We start from the raw sequence: 19,112 nt of genomic DNA, 5'->3' as shown, positions 1-19,112 counted from the left end.
CTGCAGCACAATGGGCCAATCACAAATGACCTTAGAACTCTGAGGCCATTTGTGATTGGTCCATTGTGCCCTAGCTGAGCCAATGAAAATTTTGGCACCACGGCGGGAGTTTTGACTTTGAGAGAGAGCCATACCACCGTCGGTAAGCGAAGAGCGCCAACATTAGTGAGCCCGCCATGGCCAAAGAGGAGACCAAAACCTTCAGACAGACCCTTGCTGACTGGAAGTAGTTCATTTACAACCCGTGGAGCGGAGAGGTCCTGGGGTGGATGGCCAGCAGCTGGGTTAGGAGCCTGGAGAGTGAGAGAGGAGGTTTGGAGCTGAACCACTGGGGTTTGTTTGTTGGTTTTTTTTTTTTAAACCAGTAGCTTTCATCAGTGTGAGAGGTGGTGTGTAGGTGTCTGTGTGTGTACACACATACAGCCACTGGCTGTACAGTCTCTGTTCCCTTCCCTGAGCGGTGACAGCCTTCATGTAATGAGAGAATGCGCCAGCGATTCAGATCCCACTGTTATTGACTGCCTCGCCAGGAGAGATTTTTCTCGTAGTCTTTTTTCCCATCTCCCACCAGTTTTGTTAAAAAAAAAAAAAAGTTGAAATTCACCGAATAGGGAAGCTAAAAATAGAAAGTTATAAGCGAGGGGGAGAGGGAGATGAGCTGAAGACGGAATTCAGGCCTCCTAAGGCAGACTGATGGGCTACTGACTTCTAAGTCCAGTCCAGGAGAAGGAGGAGCTACGGTGTGAAACTGTCAGCCACCCCCTTTATTTAATCCTGCAGGACAGCCTCAGCGGTTTGGTGGGTTTTGTAAAGTTCTCTAGAGTTGAACCTGACGATCCATGTAAGATATCCTCTCACTCTGTGCAGATAACCTCTTTTCCCCCACCCTATGAGCTCCTTTTTTTTTTGGGGGGGGGGTGTATGTGTGGGGGGGAGTTATGTTTTGCTTTGATTGGAAGTATACTATAATCTAATCTAATATACCGCATCATACTTTATTCTTTTCCCAAATGAGGGATGCTGTGTGTATACCCCATGTCTTTTTGAATTGCATAAAAACAAAAGAGTAGCCTAAGTTTTGTATTTGAGTTTTGGTCTTTTGTACACCATTATAGACTATTTGGGACATGTGCAGTGTATGAATAAATAGTTTGTATTTGTATGACCAATTTGTTTGATAAATTAGAGGTGTTTTCAGCGGCAATTGTTTGGGCTACTCCGACAAGTTGGGCTACTTTTGACCATAAGTTTAGCTGGAAATTTTTTTGCCATCTGGCAACCCTGACTCAAATCGAAAAGAAGTTGGATGCTACGGTGCAGGAGTTAAGAGCTCAGAGGAGCATCTGTTGCTCAGTATAGGGTGGTTTTGTGGTATGATTGGTTATGTTTCTGCGCTCGGGGAGTTTCATAAAGAAGAATGTGAGCGAGTTTGGGAGGGGGGTTATGGTTGATATTACAGGGGAAAGGGCGTATGAATTCGTTGGTAACTTTCTTAAAAACTTTTCAGAGACACTGGATCTGTACATGAGGAGGAGGAGAGAGAGAGAGACAGAAAAAAACCTTGAGGAGGGGCGGGAAAGCAGACTTAAACCAAAAGGGAGGGGGTAGACTGGGCAGATGCTAGACTAGAAGGGTATAGAGGGAGCAAAAGAGACTGTAGAGAGGGGAAACACCCTGAACCAAGGAGAGAGATATGCATATGCCAGGCCCTGGGGAGGTGGAAGAGAATGAGAGAGAAAGAAAGACCTGAAACAAAGGTGGGAGGACTCAAAATGTTAGCAGAAGGAAGATAGAGGGAGAAACCTGAAACAAAGGGAAGGCAGAAGAGAGGGGGGGACAGATGTTGAACTTGGGGGTGTATAGAGGGAAGAGAGAAAGAGACTGCAGAGAGGTAGAAAGATTCTGGACCAAGGAGGGAGGGAGTAAGGAAGGAGAGAGAGAGAGGGGCAGAGAAAGACCTGGAAGAAAGGAGAACAAATGCTGGACATGGGGAGATTTGGGGGTGGATGTTTGTAAGCAACAGAGAGACAGAGGCCTGGACCAAAGGAGCAGACTGGATGGGCCATTTGGTCTTTATCTGCCATCATCTTTCTATAACATGAGGCAGATGCTGGACTATGGGAGGTGCAGACAGAGGGGGGGGGGGAGACCATGAGGAAGAACAGAGAGATGCAGGATCATAACAGAGGAGGGGGAGAGAGGGAGACAGGTTGCCAATAGGGGTGGAGGAGAGAGGAAGAAAAGTTGGACTCATGGAGGAAGAGAGAGAGATGTTGGTTGGGGAAGGGAATGAGGTCTGGAGGAGTGGACGCATACAGGAGGCAGAAAGAAAGAAATGTTGGATGCACAGTCAGAAGGAAGTCCAACCAGAAACTAATTAAATCACCAGACAATAAAGGAAAAATGATTTTATTTTCAATTTAGTGATCAAAATGTGTCAGTTTTGAGAATTTATAATCTATCTATATTTTGCACTATATTTGTCTATTTTTCTATAGTTGTTACTGAGGTGACATTGCATATATTAGTCATCTGCCTTGACCTCTTTGAAAAATAAAACAAATATAAATGATAATTATCATTTTCTTTGCATACAGTGTGCTTTGGTTTTTTTAAAAATTTTGTGGTTACCATTGTGAATTAAGATTATATTGTGTGTACATGAAAAATGAATGGAAGAAATCGCATTACAGTTAGTACTATTATAATGGGGGTGGGGTTAGGGGCAGAGCTTGGGCTGGGGTACTTGTTTGGTATTTGTTAGACTTAGGGGGTACTTGGCTTGAAGAAGTGGAGAAACACTGGACTAGGGTGACTATGGAGTTCACTCAGTAAGGGTCCCTTCTACAAAGCCACAGTAGCGATTCTCCCATGGCAAATGTACCAAAAGTCCATTCAATTCCTATGGGCTTCAGTGCATGTGCTGTGGCAGAATTGCTATTGCAGCTTTGTATAAGGAGCCCTAAGGCAGGAACTACTGTCTCTGTGCTATGTCTTAAACCAGATTGCCCATGATGCAAAGCATTAACTGATTCAGCATGAGTTTGAAGTTGGTTGAATACCACTCTCTCAAGTACGGTAGTTTTGAAAGATATGGAAGATTTGATACAGGCCAGTAGTTATTTGGAATAAGAGGATCTGCATTACTTTTTTCAAGGTTGGCTTAAATGCTACTGGAACACTGCCTAAGTGTCAACCCTTAAAAAAGGAAGTCATATTGAGCACTGGAAAATAATTAATAAAAATAGTGCACATTTAATATTCCCCACCACCAAATTTCCCCACTCCGCCCCACCTGGCTACTTTTTCATGCCACTTGGCTAAAAAAAATTTCTGGGGAGAACACTGTGATTAGATTGTGTTAGAATAACCACCTTTATATCACAAACTGTATGTATGACATACTATAACTTAAATTTACCTTGGAAGTACCCATACAGGCACAAACTAATTATTACATTGAATTTTTCTTCCTGGGTTCTCTAAGGCAAAATGTAACTTGACTATTTTTAAAGGACAACTTAATAAAAAGCTTTCTTTGCTTTTCCCAGTAAGATCATTCCCATTCCTGAAAACCATAACAAAAGAATTAATATTGTTAAATATAAATGTAAATTTTTTTTTGGGGGGGGAGGACTTTATTGAAAACAAACACAAGAACAAATATGACTCCAGAGTAGCACCAAGCTAAAATACAAAATAGGCAAGAGCCGGCAAATTAAACAAATATCAGGAATGTCCCACAAGGTATGGCATACACACGACATAGCTGTGTGTCTGAGACATATGTGCAGTCTTTATTTCCTCCCTTCATAAAAACTGGCAAAAAACATACAACAAAAAGGAGGTCATTTTCTGTAGATATTCTTCTACTACATATCAGGAATTATAGTGGTATCCTTTGTTCTTAATAGCTGTAAATGTTCTAGCATAAATCTGGCCAGTTTTCTGTAGAATTCTGGAGTTACCTCCTAAATCCACACAGCTTTGATGCTTTCTATAAGGTTTGCTTCAGATACTGTCTTGTGTATGACCACTTCTGCTTCATCATGGTGCACACATTTTCAATAATGTTCAAATCTGGGCTGTTATCTGGCCAAGGTTCTATCAGGTCATAAGCCAGCCAAGCTTTAACAGCTTTTATTCCATGGCACAGTGCACCATCCTGTTGGAAATGGGTTATATTGTGAATTAGCATAAAATTGGCACTTGGGCATAATTCACAGCCCTGCTCAACCAGATCTAATTCTGCACCCCATACCATGCTTGTTTCACTGATTATACCAAAAATTATATAAATAAGAATGGTGACACATACTTTTCATGCAGGAATGCAAAATCCAACATGTAATTATGAAAACCAAAACACAAAATGTTTTCTTTTTAAGTGAGATTTATTTAAAAGATAGCTGAAACTACAATATTAATAAAATAAAAGCTTAGGCCAACAAAGACTAAACCCTAAAGTAGCCCAAATCAATATTGGTAATCAAGAACCCAGTGTGGTACAGTTGAAAACTGCTTGATTTCAGACTTTTAGCCATGAATTTAGGTGTCCTATAGGTTCTAATGTCATACAAGGAGCATTATATAAAATATAATTGGGAAAGCTTAGCCATTACTGATTTTTGCTGAAGAAAGGTCCCCTACCATCATCTCGCACTTGGGCAATACCTTATTATATTCAGCTGTCAGGCTTTCTATTGTACAAGCTTACCATAATTTGGATAACTACTTTGAGAGGGGTGGACACAATTTTTTTCCAACAGCTAACAGTCTCAGTCTAGCTACATTGAAATAATGGTGCACAAAGGCTGCTTGAAATTTAGAAATCGCGGGGATAGTTTTATTCAAGAGAAAAATCTTTTATTGCAAAGCCTTCAATAAATGTCCCATCTTACAACAGGACCACAAGATATGGCCCATTGTTCCTCTTTTACTGCAATTCCTTCATCATAATGATGGAACTGTAGGGTACTGCCAATTAAGCCTTACTTGGAACCAAGTACCAAATGACTTTAGTACTGTTCTCTTGCATTTTAGCAGCCCTTGAAACCCTAGGAAGGGCAAACTCCTAGATGAAAATGTTATCATGCCTTTTGTTTCATTCTATGGTGCGGCCACACCTCGAATACTACCGGTATGTGCAGTTCTGGTTGCCGCATCTCAAAAAAAGATTTAGCAGAATTAGAAGGGTGACGAAGACATAGTAGAATTAGTAGGGTAATGAAAACGATAAGAGATGGGATGACTTCCCTATGAGGAAAAGCTAAAGCGGCTAGAGCTCTTCAGCCTGGAAAAGAGATGGCTCAGGATAGACATGATAGAGGTCTATAAAATACTGAATGGCATGGAAAGGGTAGATGTGAATTGCCTGTTTTTTGTTATTTTTTCCAAAACAGTTTATTAAACGATAAAATCCAAACAAACAGAGCAGATGATACAGCATTTTCAGTATACAGTATACAGAAACCCCCCCCCCCCCAACAAACCACCCGAACGGGTGGAGACTGGTAGAGTCTGGGTTGGGTTCTTATACCCAGACTCGGCCAAGCCTCACCCAACAGGAGAAGCCCCCATCCCCCTTCCCCCCCCCTAACCCTAACCCCCCCTAACCCAGCACAGGTACCACTGGCTTCCGCAAACCAGTTGAGAACTTGGCTTTTAATCAGAGGGGGTAGAGTATCCAAATAAGGCGCCCAAACAGTCAAGAAAAGCTTACTATGATGACGAGAAAACTGAGCTGACGGTGATTCCCAGACCATTAGAAAATAGAATTTATTGTGCCAATACCAAATGGTAGCCAATGATTTAGAATACATTTCTTACCCACTATATAGCCCTTGCGGATAAGTAAAGAATCACCAGCAGAGAGCCCACCCAGATAACCCTTAGCCAAAAAGAGGATCCCCTCCACCTAAGAAGGAAGTGCATAGCCCACCAAGGTCTGCAAGTAACAACGAACCTCGAGCTGAATTGCCTGTTTAATCTTTCCAAAATTACTAGGACTAGGGGGCATACGATGAATCTACTAAGTAGGAAAATGAAAACAAACCAATGAAAATATTTCTTCGCTCAATGGGAAATTAAACTCTGGAATTTGTTGCTGGAGAATATATGAAAGTGGTTAAGAACATAAGCATTGCCATACTAAGACAGACCAAAGGTCCTTCAAGCCCGGTATCCTGCTTCCAAAGTGGCCAGCCCAGATCCCAAGTACCTGGCTTACCAGGGTTTAAAAAGGTTTGGATGGTTTCCTAAAAGAGAAATCCATAAGCCAGTGTCTCTCAAACTTTTTTTTTTTTTTTTTAGCTCTGGCACACTAAACAAAGCAAACGTTTTTGCGGCACATTATAATTGAAATTACAAAATTGCAAAACCAACAAAAAATTACATTTGAGAATTATTTATTTAAAGTTCTTTAAGCTATGTATGGGTAGTTGTAACAACAGTGAAACTAAAGTAGATAGAATAGAATTGCTAATCAATGCAATGGGTGTGCTTGTTTTTTAGTGCAGATTAACTCAAAACGCGACTCAGGAATCGACAAGCAAACACGCATTTCATCATTCACCATCTGCAGTCATTCTCTTTTTTTTTTTTTTGCATTTAATTTCTGTCAGAGCCAAAAATCCAAGTTTTCAAAAATAAGAAGATCCAAATGGTAACAAAGCCTTGATTGTTTTGTTGCTCAAGTTGTCATTAGTTTTCAAGGGCCAATCATGTCAAAGAATGATGCTTGTCTGGGTGGTTGTACCCTTATGCACAAAGATGCTCGTAACATTGACAGACTCTTGCATATGTGACATATATGCCATCTATTCTGGTGTATGCTTATGAAGGGAATTTTAAAAAATAGATCTGGAATCTCTCATGGCACACCTGAAATCTCTTCGGGGCACACCACTGTGCCATGGCACACAGTTTGAGAGACTCTGCTATAAGCCATTATTAAGATGGCTTGGGGAAATTCACTACTTATTCCTTGGATAAACAGCATAAAACCTGATTTCTCCTTGGGATCTTGCCAGGTACTTGTGACTGAGTTGACCACTGTTGGAAACAGGATACTGAGCTTGAAGGACCTTTGCGTTATCCCAGTATGGGAACTCTTATGTTTTTATGTTCTTAAACTCCATTTTAAGCCAAACCCTTGCATCATAATGAACCCCCAGTTCCTCCTCCCATTGAAGTCTATGAAATATAGGAATAGGCAGCCCATCCCTTAAATGTCTACATGAACAAGACAATAGATATTTGGTTTTCACAAAGTCCTCTCAGACCTCTTCCAAAAAAAGTACTTTCTACCACTAAGCGCTGCTTATACTATGGGGCAGATAAGATTTTTTAAAAGAAGTAATACGAGCATATCTCCTGAGGGGGCAGTTGATATGTATATTGCAAAGATTTAAGGGAGGTAGCAATATTTTCATCAAATAATTGACCCCTAACAGGATAGTCCTAAAGTTCCCCATTTACTAAATACACCAGACCCCCAGCCCTGGGAGTAAACGTTAGAAATCTTTAACTTTCTTGGCCCATCCTAAATTTAGATAGTCTGCTGGACACTGGGGCAGACCTCACCCAGGTTAGGCCTATAACAAGGGGGAAACCACATCAAATGAGAGAGCTTAAGAGGACCTATATGCACCTATATTTTCTGTGCAGCTCTGTAATAAAGAACAAGATTAGGTACCTTCAGACCTCCCTTCTTTCTGCCATGATATAATATATTCTTAGAAAGCTGAGGAGGTTTATTTCAAATATATTTGGCCAAGTGGTGTGTTAGACTAGATAAAAATATCACAGATCTTGAAGCCTTGTGCCAGGCTTCCAGATAATGAACTTAATTTTTACATAGGCAAACCTTAGAAATAAGTACATGTCTAGGTAAAATATTAATCTTTACCGCAGCGATTCTACCAAAGCAAGAAAGAAAAAAAGAATCCCATCTGTCCAAATCTAATTTAATCTCGTGAATCAACTGAGGGTAGTTTGCTGCAGAGATCAGAATATTTCCTAGTTATTTTAACCCTGAGGTAATGTATACTCTTAATCACCCATTTAAATGAATAGGCTAACTTTAAACTGGCAGTTCACCCTGTTGCAAATTAATATTAAATGAATATTTCTTATTGTGTTTGACCTTTTGTGGACACTGTACAGACCACCCCTCAGAGATGCCAGAAAAACTCATCCAAGAAAGATTCCGGAAACTGAGCCGCTTCCCTGAAGCCTTCAGCTCTATTGATTACAAAGGAACACGGACATATAACCCACCAACGGACTTTTCAGGGTTGAGGCGGGCTGTGGAGCAACATCTTGAGAACAATACTACACGTTCTCCTCGCCATCCAGGTGTGATTTATAAAGCGCTGAAGGTGAGTTATTCAGAGACCTTGTGGTATTAGCAACATGCAAGATGCGTGACATCATGCATAATTCTATATTGGTCTGTCATGTATGGAACCAGATTTTTTAAGCCTTAGAAATTTCTTGCCCTGTTATATAGGAGACACAATGCTTGACCTGGTTTGAAGGGAACCAATTCTTGAGTCTGTCTTGCCTGTTTCTCATGATTTATGACATAGCATACTTTAAATGTACATACTATGATTCTACCTGTAGAAAAATATTTTGTAATGAAGGTCAGAGAGAAGTGCATAAAGCAGTGGAAATTTTGAAGAATTACACATATGTGTGAATTTTCATTTGGATTAGTTGGCAGACATGTAAAGGGCCTGTTTTTGGGGGTTTTTTTTTTTTGGGGGGGGGTTCTTCAGTCAGTTGATATTTAGAGACCATATCAAGATCTTTGTGTTGTGGGATTTTTTTTAATGAATAATAATCATAAGACAGAGCATTGCCTCTGTTGAGAGGAATCATTGAAAACCATCTTAGTTTTTGTGTTTTTGTAAAATGTTTCTATGTAATAAAAATGCCCTTTTGAATTTGATCATTTACACTTCATAAGATAATTTAACTTAATTTTTTATTATTATTTAAAGAAGTATTTATTGCAATTCGGGAATAATACACCAAGCAATGGACATTGTACAAACAAAAGTAGAACAATAACAGATCAATAATCAAAAAAACCTGACTTAACAATAACTAGTGACTGCCAATGCTATACTTAAAATTTTTATAACATAACTTAGAGTTATGTTTGTTTAAGTAGCACTACAAGACGCTCCATTTCACAAATATGCCAAACTTTTGTAATCCAAACTGTCAAAGAAAGTATAGTAGGACTTTCCAATGTTTTGCTAAGTTCAAACGAGCTGCATAAAAACATAAGAATTGCCACTGCTGGGTCAGACCAGTGGTCCATCATGCCAAGCACTGCTCATGCTGCGGCCTTTAGGTCAAAGACCAGTGCCCTGATTGAGTCTAGCCTTACCTGCATACATTCCGGTTCAGCAGGAACTTGTTTAACTTTGTTTTGAATCCTTGGAGGGTGCTTTCCCCTATTACAGCCTCCAGAAGAGCGTTCCAGATTTCTACCATTCTCTGGGTGAAGAAGAACTTCCTTATGTTTGTACGTAATCTATCCCCTTTTAACTTTAGAGAGTGCCCTCTTGTTCTCTGTACCTTGGAAAGGGTGAACAACCTGTCTTTATCTACTGAGTCTATTCTCTTCATTATCTTAAATATATCGATCATGTCCCCTCTCAGTCTCCACTTTTCAAGGGAGAAGAGGCCCAGTTTCTCTAATCTCTCACTGTACGGCAACACCTCCAGCCCCTTAACCATTTTATCGCTCTTCTCTGGACCCTTTCGAGTAGTACAATGTTCTTCTTCATATACGGCGACCAGTGCTGGACGCATTATTCCAGGTGGGGGTGTACCATGGCCCGGTACAGTGGCACGATAACCTTCTCCGATCTCTTTGTGATCCCCTTCTTAATCATTCCTAGCATTCTGTTCGCCCTTTTTGCTGCTGCCGCACATTGCGCAAATGGCTTCATTGAATTCTCTACCAGTACTCCCAAGTATCTTTTCTGGGGGGTCTCTCCAAGTACCGCACCGGACATCCTGTATTCGTGTATAAGATTTTTGTTACCAACATGCATCATCTTGCACTTATCCATGTTAAACCTCATTTCCCATGTCTTGGCCCATTCCTCGAGCGTGTTTATGTCATGTTGCAGGTCTTTGCAATCCTTCTGTGTCTTCACTACTCTGAATAACTTTGTATCGTCTGCAAATTTAATCACCTCGCTCGTCGTACCAATTTCCAGGTCGTTTATAAATATGTTGAAGAGCACAGGCCTGAGCACCGAACCTTGCGGCACTCCACTCGTGACGCTTTTCCAGTCCGAGTATTGTCCATTTACCCCCACTCTCTGTTTGCTATCCGCTAACCAGTTTTTAATCCACGTGAGTATTTCACCCTTGAGTCCATGGCTTGCAATTTTTCGAAGCAGTCGTTCATGCGGGACCTTGTCGAATGCCTTTTGAAAATCCTGATATACAATGTCGACTGGGTCACCCTTGTCTATCTGCCTGTTTACTCCCTCGAAGAAGTGCAGTAAGTTTGTCAGGCAAGATCTTCCTTTGCTAAAGCCGTGCTGGCTGGTCCTTATCAGATTGTGTCTGACAATGTGATCAATGATGCAGTCCTTTTATCAGTGCCTCTACCATCTTTCCTGGTACCGAAGTCAGACTCACAGGTCTGTAGTTTCCCTGATCTCCCCTCGAACCTTTCTTGAAGATCAGTGTAACATTTGCCACTTTCCAGTCTTCTGGAATCCTTCCGGTCCTGGGGATTTATTGTTTTTAAGCTTATCAATCTGCCTGCATACCTCTTCTAGACTGATCGTCAACCCTGTCAGTTTCCCATCTTCGTTTTCTGCGTATAGCCCGTTGGCTTCTGGTATATTGTATATATCCTCTTCGGTAAATACAGACACTAAATATGTGTTCAGTTTGTCAGCAGAGATTATAAGTCAGTCCAGGCGATTTTGTCCCAACAAGAAAAACTGCTGGATGCCATTGAATGGGACAGCCAAACCAACCTTGAAACCTATGATGTATGGATTTTCAGTAGGCCTGGGCTTTACTACAAGTCCACCAGAAATGATCCACAGTGCTCTGTTCTGGACATCCCCTCCAACAAGCAGAAGAAACAATCGAAAACATATGGTGCGAGCAAGCTGGAGTAGGATATCAGCAATTATAACACTTTTATTGCATTTTCTTTGAACTCACTGTCACAGAGGACTTGAACAATGCCTTCTCCATTGCCCAACACCATCCTTAGCTCACTCTCCCAGTTTACTCTGAAGGGTAAATAGAAGAGAACGAGAAGCCAAATACTTATTTAAGCAAGTGATAAGGCCTCACGTACTGCTAGAGTCTTCACAAAGGTCTTAAAAAAAGAATCATCATGTAAGACAATGTTATGGCTATGGGACTGAGTAAGAAAATGTTTAAGCTCAGTATAAGCATATACATCAGTGGGTAACAAATGATAGCCAACTCTCAAAAGTGGTAAATGGTACAAAGTTGTCATCATCATAAAACTGGCCCAAAGTATTCATACCAGCCTGAGACCTGCTAGCAAAGATGGCACCATGCAACTCAGGAAGAAAAAGAGGATGAGATGATGTAGGAGATTGGTGTGAAAAAGCAGAAGGAGAAAACAAAGAATCTCAGTAATAAAAGGTGGAATATATAGAAGGAGGTAAGCCTATGGGGAGATGTCTAAATTTGTGAGGACACAGTAACAGTCAATAGGTTCTGAAAGTGGTTTTCTGAAGATTACAAAATAGTGTGAACATAAGACAATAAATAGAATATTTTACATATATAAAATTTTTTGTGAAACGGGATATTCTCAGTGTGAGAGGTCAGCGAAGGGAGGAGAACCTGCAGCGCTTTACACTGCGAGGCAAAGGCTAAACAAACCCTTTCAGCACACCATCATCGGATATCTCACATGTGCCTCAACAGAAATTGTGATAAACAGTGTAATAAATAATTATAATATTCACACATGTGAAATCAATCCAGAACACCAATCTGAGAACCCCCCAGCCAACTCCCAAATGAACTCAAACTTAGCTTGGATTAGATGAAAACCACATCCTTCGTTTTAGCAGGAAAGTCTAGGGAATCACTGCATTAGGAGATCCCCTTAAGGCAGGGTTCAACCAAGCTCGGTTTCGGTAACTCAGCGTCCCTTCATCAGGAACCCATCAAAGCTGAATCGCTGAAAAAATCAATAACCACACAGGAAAACAATCCAAGCCAGCTGGGAGGAGGGCGGACAATACAGAAACAATAATTATAGTATATGTATATTATATAGATGGTATAAATAGGTAAGATTCACATATATTTATCTCATGTATTGTACCACCATTTCTGAAGCTCATGCAAACTGCCCAGAATTGACTCCCCAGTCAATAGTAGCAGTATAGAAGCTAACAATAAACAATATTTGGATTAGCACGGACCACCACTGCAAAAGGTTCAATAACTAATACAAACAACAGAGGAGACAATGGGTAGTCTTGGCAGGTGCCTCTGGTTAAAAGAAACATAACAGAATTACCTCCTTTAACATGAACACAAGCAATTGGAGAATGATAAAAAGTATGTATTCACTGACAGAAAACAGGGCCAAATCCAAATTTATGCAAATGCAAATTTATGCAAATGAACCCTGTCTAATGAACCACTTCTAACTCAAGGAAACAAGACTAAAGTCCCTGCTGCTGAGACAGATATAACAAGTCTATCATGCGGTGTACATTGTCAGAGGCCTGACTAGTTGTGATAAATCCTACTTGGTCTGGGTGAATTAAATCTGGAAGATGATTAGCTACAACCTTTGCCAGAATCTTGTCATCTGTATTAAGAATAGAAATAGGGCGATAAGAAGCGCACATCGAATGGTCTTTCTCCAGTTTTGGGATAACTGCAATCCAAGCCTCCATCATAGAAAGCGGCAGTGTCCCACCCTCATGAACGGAGTTAAGAATCAAGGTAAGAAGAGGAGCTAAGTCTGCTACAAAAGTCTTATAGAACTCATTAGAAACCCAGAGTTTTAACCAAGGGGAGACCTTTAAAAACCAGCTGGACCTCCTTGACAGTTATAGGAGCCTCCTACATAGAAAGATGTGAAGGAGAGATCATAGGAAGAGTAATAGCAGCCAGATAGTTATAGAATGCAAAGGAATAGTTGAATCTTTGGTGTATAAAGCTTGGAAAAAGTCTTGAAAACGCTGTCTAATCTGGGAAGATCTAGTCAATAAATGGCCCAATTAATTCTTAATTTTAAGTATACGCCTGTCAGTTCTAGCCTTCCTCAATTTGGTAGCTAACAACTGCTCCACTTTATTACTATGTTCATAATAATTTTTTTCAATTGCATGTTATAACTATATATTGCATGTTATAACTATATCTAAGCCTGAGCTATGCTGTCGTTATCCACTAGACATTGTGCATTTTTTTGTGAAAGTGTTTTTCTAACATAATAAGTTTGTCTACATCGTGCAGTCAAAAGATGAAATTGCTCACTGTAAAGTTATGTAAGCTGTAATTTCACAGCTTGGTGCTCCTGGAGCACTGTCACAGATCTTGTAGCCTAGTGCCAGGCCTCCAGATAATGAACTTAATTTTTACATGTAACGTGTAATGTACTAAGTTATTCAGTAGTTGAGCAGTATTCAGGGTCAATTCTATAATTCCTGGGCAATGGGGAGGACACTAAAGTTAAGGATGAGTTGTCCTGATGACTTGTTTCAAGCTGTTCTCATGAACTTTCCTAGAAGAGAAAGCAACAAGTGTGTGCATGTGTTTTGGGGAGGGAGTTTCTCATCCAGATATTTGATGTAACTTCATGAATTCTGAGCTGTTACAGCAGAAGATAGAGATGATGATTGTGTGATGACATGGACAAGAACTGAAAAATGGAGTGGAAGTTAGGTTGCATGTAAGAGGACTTTGGGTTTGCAATTTTGTGTTTATGAGAAAAACTTTGTAAGTGGGATTGTAGGCCAAAACATTTGGCTGTATGTGAGGACAGCATGTCTTTTTTTCCTCTGACTTGGGTAATATGTAGTTGATGCAATACATGTTACATTGCCTCATATTTATCCTTTGCTAATAAATGGAAACAATAGTTCAATACATTGTCTATTTTATACTGGTTTCCCTTTCCATATTTTGGTTTGTTGCTGAGTTAGCGCATATAGAAGGAAAGGAGAGAGTATTGGAGTAATTTTTTCTTAAATATATATTTTTGGTCTGTTTGGCCTATTCCTTATTTTTCCCACTTGGAGTTGGACTTTTGAATTGCATGCAGGCCCTTCCAGACAAGAATATATTTTTCAGAAATGTAAGATTTTCCAATAGCAACTTTAGTTTTTCACTTTGTCTATATTGATCTTGGAATTTCTTGCCCTTTTTCAGGCTCTAAGTGACCGCTTCAGTGGCAAGATCCCAGATGATCAGATGGCTCACAGTTGTTTTTTCCCAGATGAATACTTTACCTGTTCCTCAATCTGCCTTAGCTGTGGGTAAGTGGCTATCCTACTACTACTTATCATTTCTATAGTGCTGAAAGGTGTACGCAGTGCTATACATTTAACATGTAAAAGATGGTGTCTGCTTAGAAGAGCTTACAATCTAATTTGGACAGACAGAGAGGACATATAAGAATTGGAGTGTTTCTAACAGAGAGAATGATAGGATGAACATGTGTGTCTTACAGCAAGTGGGAGTTAGGAGTTAAAACTGCATACTAGATATTTGAATTTTTGTTCACATTTTATTGTAGCTTTTGTTGCTACTTCCTATCTTTGCTGAGGGATCCCTTGCCATCAACTGATTGCGGCATGGGAATTCCCGATCAGCTGAGCTGGCAGGACCGTGGCTTCGGGGAGTCCTACCGGCTCAGCTGATTGGGAGGAAATTCCCCTGCCATGATCATACAGCTGTGGCAAAGGACCCCCTGCACACACCCTGAGATCAGCAGGAGGGATGCCCACTTCCTCCTGCTGCAAGGCCATGACTCCGTTCCTCCTGTATCCCACCAATACCCACTCCCCCGATATGAACACTGACTTTGCAGCATCCCCAGTCTCAAGCTGCTGTCAAATAACAGCAGTCTGTGGGATAACACAAACATTTTTTTTATGTCCCAGTTGTAATTGTTTTGATACCTAATGAAATAATTATGAGCTTCAGAAAAGTGTGAATTATATGTAGGAGTGAGGCAAAGAGAGGATTTTCAGAAGATGCATCATTGGATTATTTTTTCACTTTTAACATTACAGAATACATATCAGCTTCAGAACAAACTTTGAAGTTATATTACTTGTATTCATGGAGGAAATTAACATAATGCATAATTTGCAAGCTAAAATAAGTGGGCAACTTAAAATTCCTCTCTGGAAGAACAAATTGAAAAGAAATAACATTAAAGACACAAAGGAATAAATATGCGAAATGTTTTGGGGGGTATCACAAGTACTTAAATGAAAGTGAATTTTGCTTCTGGATTATAGAAAATAGTGGTATTACACATTACACTGATTGTACCGTGTCTAATAAATACATATGGGACAATTTTATAAGCTGAACCTAGAAGTATACAACATTTAAGACATTGCAAAGGCACCATTGATTGACAGATGCCTAAGTGCACTAGGTGTTATTTGGTAGTGCCTAAGTTTCATAGCACCTAAATTAAAGGTGAGCATATACATGGATGGGGCATGGGTATGTTTCCCAGTTACACACATTAGCCCAAATTCTCTAAATGGTGCCTGTTTTTAAGGTGCCAATAGATGCCCAAGCTTAGTTAAAAAAAAAAATAAAAAAAAAGTAATTTAAGCAGCGTTTTTAATTGAGTTTCAAGATACCTACTGGCACCGGAATTGCACCTCCGTAGGCACTTTAGGTTGCCTAAAGCCACTGTGGACATGGCTGTCTCCGGAAGTGGTGTTAGGCAGCCTAAAGCGCCTACAGAGGCATAATTCACATCAAAGGTAAGTGCCAGAAATGTAGGCCTGGAAAACCTTTTCCTGCACAATCATTAATATGATGTCATTTAAATTGTTGCTTTTCCTTTTGCATCAGTATTTTCAATATGTTATTTTGTTGATATTTATATTGCAACATGACTGCTCCCTTTTGCATTGTAGGGCTGGATGTAAGAATAGCATGAACCACTCAAAAGAAGGTCTTCCTCATGAAGCTCAGAGCCGCTGTAGATACTCCCACCAGTATGATAATAGAGTCTTCACCTGCAAGGTGAGCAGAGAGTTAATGGCACACCCAATATATGGCTATTCAGAGAGGAAGGGACTGTGATTACCAGCACTAGCACTAAAGGAGACGTGTGTGTCTGCTGCAGATGACTAAGCTTCCTTTTCATATTACGTCATAATTTTTCAGTACTTGATCTCCATGCCTTCCATGATTGCAAAATGTTGATTGATTGAAATGAATGTTTTAAACCGCTTGGTGGTTAAGGGAATGGGCATTCTTCTTTTGTTATATTACACAAAGGGAGAAATCAATAAATCTCAGCGCAGTAAGCAGAAAAATGAAATTGTGTAACTAGTAATAATATTTCTCATGTCCTTAAGCAAAGAAAAAGATAAGTGGATGCAAAGAAATGTTATAATAAGAACTCAAGTACAAACCTATGAATTACAAGCAATATCCCAAAAGTTTGGATAAGGCATCACAATTTCAAAGGCTTGGCACCGAGAGTAGCTTTAACCTTCAATTTATTTATTTATTCAATTTTCTATACCGTTTTCCCAGGAGAGCTCAGAACAGTTTACATGAGTTTATTCAGGTACTCAAGCATTTTTCCCTGTCTGTCCCAGCAGGCTCACAATCTATCTAATGTACCTGGGGCAATGGGAGATTAAGTGACTTGACCAGGGTCACAAGGAGCCGCGTAGGTTTGAACCCACAACCACAGGTTGCTGAGGCTGTAGCTTTAACCACTGCACCACACTCTCTTCAAGACCTATTTAACTGGGCAAATTGCATAAATAAAAAAACAATTATCTTGCAGTATAATTTGAGCACTTGTATTAATAGAAGTGTCAATGCTTTACTGTTCATGGAGAAAGAGGAAGATCTTCAAAAACAATAAATGCAATCAGTGACCAAGAAAATGTGGCAGAAAGATACACAATTTGTCCAGTTGTATTGGGTGCAACTGGCTTTATTAAAAATAATTTTCAAGCACATCTTTATATGTTTTGCCTGAGCATATTATGCCATCTGTACTCCAGAAGGAGACTCTCTTTGGAACAACACAATCATTGAAGCAAATGTTAGTAGCAAATCTGACAGACTGAGATCATCTCCAGTATGTCCTGGCACAGGTGTGAGTTAATTTTTGTCATGGTATGCCTGAAACGAGCCCATGTGGAGGCATTACCTTGAAGTGAAACATTTAAAAGAATATTTTATAACTTTGAAACTGTACTGTTTTAAAGATTGCTATGACTTAATGGTTAGTGCAGTTTGTTTACATGGAAGGTCCAAATTCAGGAGCAAACTTTTTTATCTCTTGTACCTCGGGCTTCAGTATATGATGTTGCTGCACATAGGAAGAGATGAATGGATTGCATCTTTTGCTTTTACAGCCTCTAATGTAGCCTAGGCCATGTTGGGCTTTTAATAATTTTTGTATGTGTTGTTTTATATGGTGAATAAATCTTTTTTGAGGCATAAATTTTATTCTATTGATCTACTTTTTTCTGATCAATCTAGATATTGTGGATCAGCTGCCCATTTGTTTTTTTGGGACCTTAATCCCCCCCCCCAAAAAAAAGGTTATATCTCTCTTCCAATGTATGCAAATATATATTGCAAATTCATTAGGGATGTTTTGAAAATCTAACTGGCTGAGAGACTGATATAGGTATTTGTAAATGCTCTTTCCCCTTTGGTGCTGCTTCTTCTGTCAAATTATTTTTTCCAGGCATAAATCTTCACTTTGTACTTCTAGTTGCCTTCTTCATTTGAAGATAGAACTGCATTTATTATTGTCATCCTCACCCCAAGCCCCCCAAGCCCAAAATGAAAAAATACATGAAATGTATAAACTTGAGTTTTGTGTTCCAGGCTTGTTATGAAAGTGGAAAAGAAGTTAATGTGGTGCCCAAAACATCAGCTTCTTCAGATTCTCCATGGGTTGGGCTTGCAAAATATGCCTGGTCAGGGTAAGTATTAAATTGTGGCTTACTGGGCATCCTAGAAGAGAAAATAAACACAACTATTTGCTCTCTCTGTTCATTGTTAATTTAATGAGCTGTTAATTTTCTAAAATGATTGTGCTTGCACTCAAATATTTATTTATTTATTTCTTCCATTTGTGCGTCGCACATACCTATATAAGCTCCAGGCGACATTACAGACGAAGGAGTTAGAAGAGGGTAGGGAGCACTAAGGAGGGCAGGAAGGAGTGGAGAGGAGAGAAGTATGTAGAATATTTAATAGAAATTCCTAACTTTACAGATAGGAGCACATCTATGTAAATGATGTGTAAATAAATTAAAATGTTAAAGTAAATTAAATATGTTCCTACAGTCTTGTGTATAGCAATTAAATGTCTTGCTTTTTTTAATCATCATTGATCATTACCAAGTGGTTTGTGTTCAAATTTGTTTCAATAAAAAAGATTTAAACTTTCAAGCTGTAATACATAAAACCATCAATTCAAATACCATACCGGGATATAATCTTTTTAGGAAGGACAGAGATGGTCAAAAAGGTGGAGGAGTAGCTCTCTATGTAAAAGATCAATATCCAAGCGACCGAAATGCAAGGGACCTGGGGAGAGGAAGAAGCGATATGGATTGCTCTGAAAAGAGAAGATGGAACTTCTATCTATGTGGGTGTATCTACAGACCACCGACTCAATTGCAGCAAATTGATAAGGATCTGATTGTGGATATCCAAAAGTTTGGAAGGAAAGAGGAGGTTCTGCTGTTGGGAGATTTCAACCTGCCGGATGCGGACTGGAATGTTCCGTCTGCAGAATCGGAAAGAAGTAGGGAGATTGTGGATGCCTTTCAAGAGACTCTGCTCAGACAAATGGTGACGGAACCCACAAGGGAAAAAGC

The 19,112-nt window shown here is 39.7% G+C and overlaps 1 protein-coding gene across 2 annotated transcripts in view; it reads left to right on the top strand.

Annotated features, from left to right (window-relative positions):
• The window catches only part of ZFYVE1 (zinc finger FYVE-type containing 1), a 122,131-nt gene that overhangs the window by 60,309 nt on the left and 42,710 nt on the right, over nucleotides 1–19,112 (top strand). For both annotated transcript variants that reach the window (XM_033952531.1, XM_033952530.1), the window contains exons 3-6: nucleotides 8,167–8,381; nucleotides 14,428–14,534; nucleotides 16,164–16,272; nucleotides 18,112–18,209. In XM_033952531.1, the coding sequence (XP_033808422.1) occupies nucleotides 8,167–8,381; nucleotides 14,428–14,534; nucleotides 16,164–16,272; nucleotides 18,112–18,209 (529 nt within the window). The remainder of the gene's footprint in view (nucleotides 1–8,166; nucleotides 8,382–14,427; nucleotides 14,535–16,163; nucleotides 16,273–18,111; nucleotides 18,210–19,112) is intronic.

Source organism: Geotrypetes seraphini, chromosome 7 (genome assembly GCF_902459505.1).
Source record: "Geotrypetes seraphini chromosome 7, aGeoSer1.1, whole genome shotgun sequence".
NCBI classification, from domain to species: domain Eukaryota; kingdom Metazoa; phylum Chordata; class Amphibia; order Gymnophiona; family Dermophiidae; genus Geotrypetes; species Geotrypetes seraphini.
The sequence above is the reverse complement of the archived record's forward strand: the minus strand, read 5'-3'. Positions and strand labels throughout refer to the sequence as shown.